We start from the raw sequence: 7,684 nt of genomic DNA, 5'->3' as shown, positions 1-7,684 counted from the left end.
CCCACCCCAGTTGTGATGACACGAGGCACCACGGACACAGGACAGGAGATCTTTGTCCCCACTCTCCAAAAGTGGAAGACAAAGATCTAACAGCAAAAGAGTGTGAAGCACAGGTCAGATTTGTGAGATTCACACTTTGAGGAGAATTCACAGGTCTGTGCTGGCCGGGACAGACTGTAACAACTAGAAATCCAAACTCTTTGTGTAGTTGCACCAATGAAATATGGATGCCAGGTCTGTGAGGCAGTACAGCTCCCGAGCCACAGCAAATGGACTTCTTGCCATGCCAAAATCCTAGCCGTATCTCACAGGTTTTCCTCTGTGCATGGATTTCCTTAATAACCCTAGAGGAGCCAACAGAGATCTCACATTAGTAGAATTAAGACTTTGCAGTCAGACTCCAGGCACAGCAAGGCTAAGTTTTTGGAACTCCCCGAAATGACACAACGGAGCTTGGAGAAGATAGGCCTAGTGGCCCTGTGACACCAAGTCCAAGCACTGCCCTCTGATGCACATACGTCTTGTACAAGATTAAGGTTAAAAACTGGTTCATCTAATTCAGTGATGGAAACCTGGGGTAATTCCCCTGGTACCAGTGCATTATACTAACAAAAACAGGGAAGTGGAAGAATGAGGTTTGTAGACTTTCCTTGCATTCTGAATACAGAAAAAAAAAAAAGGTAGTATGATCACGTATGCTTGTGGTATACTGCTTTGGCTATTCATGTTGATGTTTTTAACTAATGTTTGTTTAGTATCTCTAAAAATGTTGTGTTGTGTATTGAAATATTTCCATGCAAATACAAGGAGGTTAACAAATGCCTCTGCTTGACTTGCAGGAAATAATTTCTCTAAAATGTTGCTACAGTACAGTCCTGTATGGCTGCACACCCCCCATCCTGTACACTTCCTTGATGTATTCAATAATACACTATACAAGTTCATGTTCAGATATGTAGACATAAACACAGGTAAACTAATATCCTGAATAGTCCATGATACCCACAAGTATTTTTAGGTCTTCGAAATGGAATAACGAGAAGAAAATGGGTTTGTTAGCTCAGAGTGTTCCTCTTAGTCTGCCGACAAGACTGGCAAATTAGAGTTAACACACCTTGGTGAGGTCTGCTTTACACAAGCTGAGTAAAGATAATCACTTCACATTCACGTGTGATAAACACTGAAGGAACGTGCTTTGGCCAACATCAAAGGAAGGCGCAAGCTCCGCAGCCCTTGCCTGCAACTCCCAGGCTCTGCCTTACCAGAGCAAGCAGACAAGTAAGCCCCCTCTTTCTCACAGCCACTGCCACTTTCCATACACGATGTACCAGCCACTGATCCAGCCCAAAACACCCTTCCCCATTTGCTGCACTCCCCCTTGGTCAATGCTGCAACTCATGCATTTCTCCATGTGGCAATAACCCAACACTGCCAAACCCTCTGGGAAATGTCTCATTGTGCTGGGGAACTCTGCAAAGTCCTGGTATTCTTCAAGCAAAGAGTTTGGTCTTGTCTTTGCTCATCCCAGCTTCTTCAGCTCTTTTGTATTGCTTTGGAATGGCTCAGAAAAATTCTGCTTTTCCCATCATCTCCCCGCACAACTGCACTTGGGAAAATGGACGATTTCAATAGTGACAACGTTATACCTGCAGACGGACATTTATTTTCCTCTCTTCCATGACAGGACCAGGTAACATGATGCCTTATTCAGCAACAACTGTGATCAATGCAAAACCCTCCAAACCTACCAGGAAAGGGGAGATATGCCAGCTTTGAAGCCATTACATCCACAATCCCAAGCACACATGCTACAGATGAACATGCTGGCCTTGTGCCTTTGGGATGGTTTGTTGGGTACCTTCCACATAAGTGTGATAATAACCCGCAAATAAGTTTATCAAGCTGCAAAACAAAAAAGTTCAAATGTTTCATAGAAATAACAGGAACAATATAGCCTCCTGCCTGTGAGTTGTGTATTTTACACGTTCCTACTTTTCTTGTTACTTTTTCACCATTTTAGTCCAGCTACTTCATTGACATCTCCTCTTGAGTTAAAAGACGAATTAAAAGGAGGGGAAGTAACACTGCAAACTCTCTTCTTGGAGGATGATTACAGGGTTCCCTTAGAGACCCACCTTGCCAGCAAGCACCAGGCCTGAAGAAAAGCTAAATGGTAGGTCTCTGCTCTAGATATCTGCTTGTTGAAAGCGATCAAGGAAAAAAATTCAGGTCCTGGAAACAAGAAACTTTGATTTGGTCCCTGCAGCATGTTTTTACTGGCTCATGTTAATTATTGCCCTGATAGCTTGTAATGACAGTGAGGTGAAACTATAGGAACTGTGATGGAAATGTAGCAGGGCTGCATGGGCCATTGCTGTTAGGTTATCACATACAGTGATGAATTCAGAAGGTAGCTGAAGGAAGACTTAGGACAACCTAGTGTCAAAGAATCTGCATTTAATCTTTATTTTGGAGAAACTGGAAGGAAAGACAAAAAAATGACTGCTGTTTCTGGATACCCTTGCATTATGGATGACAGGAGTAAACCAGGGAAGGATCACCCCACATTGTCACTCAGTAACTGTGATTCCTCACTGTCTCCCTGACTGCTCCCAGCCTTCAGCGCTCTGTCTCAGTGGCCATCAGCAGAATGGAGCGATGCTGTGGACGTGAACACTGCATAACTGGCTGGTCATGCAGCCACTGCTGTGTCAGCGTGCAGGTGAGTCCACAAGGAAACCTTAATTCTGTATTGAGTGCAGTTTGAGTCAGGGGCCCAAATAACCTGCATTGTGTACCTGTTTCTTCTAGTCCTGTTACATGAAGCAAGAGTCTTCAGTGAGGAAAATACAGCAGACACAAAAATCAATTTTGCTGATAAAACAATTATTTAAAAAAAAAAATACGTTTCTGATAGCTCTGTTAAACTCTGATTCATTCTGTGACACCCTGGTTAAACGGGTGCACGGGTACTTTATGGGTTTGACCTGCTCCTTGGTGTGTTTGCCCAAGGCACACTCTATGGGCAGTCCACCAGCTGGTGCGTGGCACTGGCTTTGCTTTGTATTCTGGCATTTGGCGTTAAAGGCTCAGTTCTTGGGGAATACCGCAGTCACCCACGAGCCGTGAATCCTCAGCTAGCGAGGATGTGGTCTCCTTGGAAATACGGATTATATCCCTCATGCCGGCAGGGACAGCATCCTTGCCTCCCCTGCCCCGAAGTGCTGCGCCTCCCGTGCTCCCCTAGGGAGCGATGGTGCGTGTCACCTCCCACCCCTGATGTTAATGCCAAGGACCCCAATTAACCAGGACCCGTCACAAAAAATGCACCGGAGGGTCCCTCAAACCCCCCTTTTCATCCCAGGTCCATAGCGCTGTCCCAGGCAGAGCAGTGTGACACCTCCCGGCAGCACCGGGAGAGGGGGCACCCTCCTTCATCCACCCCACGACCCCCTCTTCATTTGGTACCCCTCTCCCTGATCGATGCGCACCCTAATTCCTCCCATCCCCTTGGGGATGCGACAGCGGCTGCAAGGGACCGGGGCTGGGGAGGGGGGGCACATTTCCATTTCCCACCCACCGTTCCCGGAGGCAGGGACCTCGCACCGCTGATGCTCCCCGGGCTCCGGAGCTTTGGGGAGGCGGAACAGGGATGGGGGAGCAGCGGAGGAGGGGACACCGAGCAGCCCCTATGGGGGGGTGGGCTCTCCCCTGCGCCCCCCGAGCCGCCCGCAGCGCGTACCCCCGGGGCGAAACCTCCCTCCTGCTCCCGGTGCCGGATTCGTTTAGCGGGGATGGCTTCGAGGTGGCAAACATGGGAGGTGAATTTCCCCTAAAAAAAATTAAAAAACAAGGGGAAAAAAATGAAAAAAATTAAAAATAGAGAGAGAGAGAAAAGCCAACACGAAGCGGGGCAGAAAAGGCAGGGGAAGCTGGTTTAAAGCGCCAGGATTAAAGGTCTGTGCTAGTTTCAAGCGCTCATAAAACGGCCTGAAGGATGCTTATTTTGCTGCAGTCTGGGTTATTTCAGCCCGCAGTTGCACAACAAACCATTTAAACATTTCAGCACAAAACCGATTCCATTGTTGGGCTGCACATTAAAAAGTGTTATTCGCTTTGAAGTTTTTGTCTAATGGCTCTAAACTGAAAGAAAATGTTTTCCTATTACTTAATTCAATCATAGCGAAGAGGCTTGGTAAAAAGCCCACGGATTTTGCCCAAAGTGTGACAGAGTTCTCTTTGTGTTTGCTTATCCTCTGCTGTCACACACTTTAATTCGCCTCTCTTTATCTGGCATTCAAAACTTTCTTCAATGACATTCAATAAGGTCCAGCCGCTGGAAAAAAAAACTGGTTATTTTTGGGATATTCTTTCCCAGTAGCTTTGGGCTTGGTGTGCATTCAGGAGCCGTTAACCCTTTGCCTCCCCGCGGCTCGGAGCGCTGGGGTTCAGCCCCTGGGCAGCGGGAATCCCTTGGGCTGGGGAGAAACCGACCCCCCGGCGGCGCCTGGGGGAGAGCTGCCCCTTCCCGGGAGCAAGCTCCAGGGGAAAACCCTTTAAATCACGAGCTCCTTAAAAATAAAACCCCCAAAAAATAAAAAATAAAAAATCCCAAAACCACCCCGTTAACGCTTGAAAGGGGGAGACACTCGGAGAGCCTTACTAAATCACTGCAGGACTGAATTTTTACCAGCATTCGTTTTTCACCGTTCCGGGCTTTTATTCGGGCAGGTCCGTGTATTTTCAGGCTCGGGCGTCAATAGCATCTCGGCAAAACTCGCATGGTTTTCAGCGAGAAATGAGATTGCAAGCAAGGGCAGCCAGGGACGAGCCAGGGACACGGGATGACACTGTTTCCCAGTTTTCCTCTTCGTTGGAAGAAGTGCACTGGGTTTAGAGGCGGGCAGGTTCCCGCAAGGAACAAATCTCCCCGCGTTTTGTCTGTCGGCGGGTGAATATTTCTTTTTTTTTTTTTTTTTTTTTTTCCTATATATTAAAGGGCGAGATGGGGAACAAAATACACCGTGACGAGTGTTTTCCTTTTCCCTGTTGCCATTCCTTCCTCACCTACAGGACCGGCGCGCTGCGGGGAGCCAAACGCCGAGCCCTGCGCGCTTTTGCGCCCTACCTCGGAAAGTCGCTTTAGGGCCACGCCGCTAAGTTTTGCGGTCCCCTGCGCTCAGGACCAGGGGGAACAGCCTTTTCTTTTCGTGCTGCCTCACCTTGTAGGGCGGAAATAATCCCGGAGTGTCCCCTCCGCTGCCGGCGGATCCCGGTGCCGGGGCTCGGAGGCGCCCCGGACGCATCCCGGGGAGATGCCGGGGGCTGCGGGGAGGATCAGGAGGATGGACGGGGGGCGCTGGGTGGGGGGCTCCGTGCACCCCAAAACCACGCTGCTTGTGGCCGCTCTCCGTGCCAAGCACCCACGCAGGGAGCGGCGGCTGTCACTGGAGGGGACCGGGGGTGAGGCTCCGGGTCCCTGTCCCGGGCTGGGAACAAAGCGAGGGGTTGGGGATGGTGGAGGGCGGCGAAAAGGGGGGGGCGAAACGTCCCGGCGGCGAGAGGAGAGGGGGCAGACCTGGTGCCACAGGTGGGAAAGGCGCCAGGGGGCTGGCAGGGGAAGCGCGGCTGCAGCCGGCAAAAATAAACAAGGGAGAGCCGGGCCGAAAGCTGGGCTGAAAGCGAAGGAGAGCGATAAAGAGAAAGAAAAGAATATTAAATCGCGAGAGAATGAGAAAATAACCCCGCCAAAGGGAGGGAGGGGAGAGGCCGCTGCTACGGCGTGGGTGGGGTCGACAAGAATAGAGTACATTATGCAGTTCATTTAGTTAACAAGGGAAATAATGAGGGAGCGTGCGGCGTGAATGCCAAGAGAAGAGGCACAGAAAGCCTATTGAGCGCCCCGGCGCCGCCATCACATGGCGCGGGCGCTATTTAAGGCGGGCGGGCGCCGTTCAGCACCATCGGGCTGGCCAGCGGCGCTGCGCGGCCGCTGCGCGGGACTTGCGCGGGCGCTGCGCGGGGGCCATGCCGCGCTCTTCCTGGTGGACTCGCTGGTGCTGCGGGAGGCGGGCGAGAAGAAGGGCGAGGGCAGCCCCCGCCGCCCCTCTTCCCTACGCCGTGCACCCCTCGCACCCCCTGCCCGGGCTGCCGGCCGGAGCCTGCCACGCTCGCAAAGCCGGGCTGCTCTGCGTCTGCCCGCTCTGTGTCACCGCCTCCCAGCTGCACCCGCCGCCGCCCGCCATCCCCCTCCTCAAAGCCTCCTTCCCCCCTTTCGGCTCCCAGTACTGCCACTCGCCCCTGGGCCGCCAGCAGCACTCCGTCTCCGCCGTCAGCGTCGGGCACCCCCCGGCGCTCTACCAGGGCGCCTACCCGCTGCCCGACCCCGGCAGTTCCACTGCATCTCCGTGGGTAAGGGGGGCACGCGTGGGGAGAGGGGGGGACGGGTGGGGAAGGGGGGTATGCGTGGGGAAAGGGGGTGTGCGTGGGGAAAGGGGGGCACGCGTGGGAAAGGGGGCATGGATGGGAAAAGGGGGTATGCGTGGGAAATGGACACGCGTGGGAAGAGGGGATACGCGTAGGAAAAGGGGGACACCCGTGGGGAAAGGGGGGCGCACCGCCTGTCTGCATGCTGGGGGTGGATGCTGAAGGCACTCGGGGAGGGGGCTCCCAGCCCTGCGCCCCCGTGGGCTCGAAGGGCGCTCCGGGGAAAAGTTGGGGGTGCCCCGCGGGCTCAAACCGGGTGGGTCCCGGCGGGTCCTGACCGTGCTCTCGGCTCGGCTCCGCAGACAGCACGTCCAGCCAGCTGCCCAGCAGCAAGAGGATGCGCACCGCCTTCACCAGCACGCAGCTCCTGGAGCTGGAGAGGGAGTTCGCCTCCAACATGTACCTCTCCCGGCTGCGGCGAATCGAGATCGCCACCTACCTGAACCTCTCCGAGAAGCAGGTGAAGATCTGGTTCCAGAACCGCCGGGTCAAGCACAAGAAAGAAGGCAAAAGCAGTTCCCACCGGGGAGGGGGGCCCGGCCACAGCTGCAAATGCTCGTCCCTTTCCACCACCAAGTGCTCGGAAGACGACGAGGACTTGCGCATGTCTCCGTCCTCCTCGGGGAAGGACGACAGAGGTCTCGCCGTCACCCCTAGCCCCCCTGGGCCCCCCGGCTCCCAGGGACTGTGCCGAGAGCAGGAGGGGGAGTCCTGCCCGCTCCAGCGCCGACGTGCCGCCGGAGGATTTTGTACCGTTTTCTACGAGCCGAGTCGTTGACGAAGGACTTCCTCGCCTTTCTAAGCCCCCCGGCTCACGAGGGCCGTAAATAAACTGCTCCCTAGGACCCCCCGGCACCCCCCCGGGAGCGCTGTCCCACTTGTGTCCCCGCAGCCCCCGCAGGCTCCTCGCAGCCCCGCGGGGACAGAGCTGGGAGCTCGGCGGGCGGGGAGAGCCGGGAGATGGTCGGGTTATTGTCATAATGTTATTATTTCGTTTTCTTTCTTTGTTGTTTATTTTTCTCCCAAATCGTTCTCGGTTTTGTTTTTGGCTCCGTCGCTGCCGGGCGCACAGCTGTGGTTGTACCGGTCCGTCCCCATCCTCCCGGAGATATTTATTATTTATTTATGTGCAGAGAAGCGATGATGATGGCGATGATAATAATGACGGTGATGACAATAAAAGGCTCGCTGGTGGTTT

At 53.6% G+C, this 7,684-nt stretch overlaps 1 protein-coding gene across 1 annotated transcript; it reads left to right on the top strand.

The window, feature by feature from the left end:
* The first annotated feature begins 5,918 nt into the window (after window positions 1-5,918).
* Window positions 5,919-7,289, top strand: GSX1 (GS homeobox 1). The gene is given in 4 exon segments (XM_040570165.1): window positions 5,919-6,106; window positions 6,108-6,385; window positions 6,388-6,411; window positions 6,789-7,289. Coding segments are annotated over 4 exon segments (966 nt in total). The 3' UTR covers window positions 7,265-7,289.
* Window positions 7,290-7,684: the final 395 nt, after the last annotated feature.

This window comes from Cygnus olor, chromosome 1 (genome assembly GCF_009769625.2).
Source record: "Cygnus olor isolate bCygOlo1 chromosome 1, bCygOlo1.pri.v2, whole genome shotgun sequence".
In the NCBI taxonomy this organism is placed as follows: domain Eukaryota; kingdom Metazoa; phylum Chordata; class Aves; order Anseriformes; family Anatidae; genus Cygnus; species Cygnus olor.
This window is presented reverse-complemented; position numbering and strand designations above follow the sequence as displayed.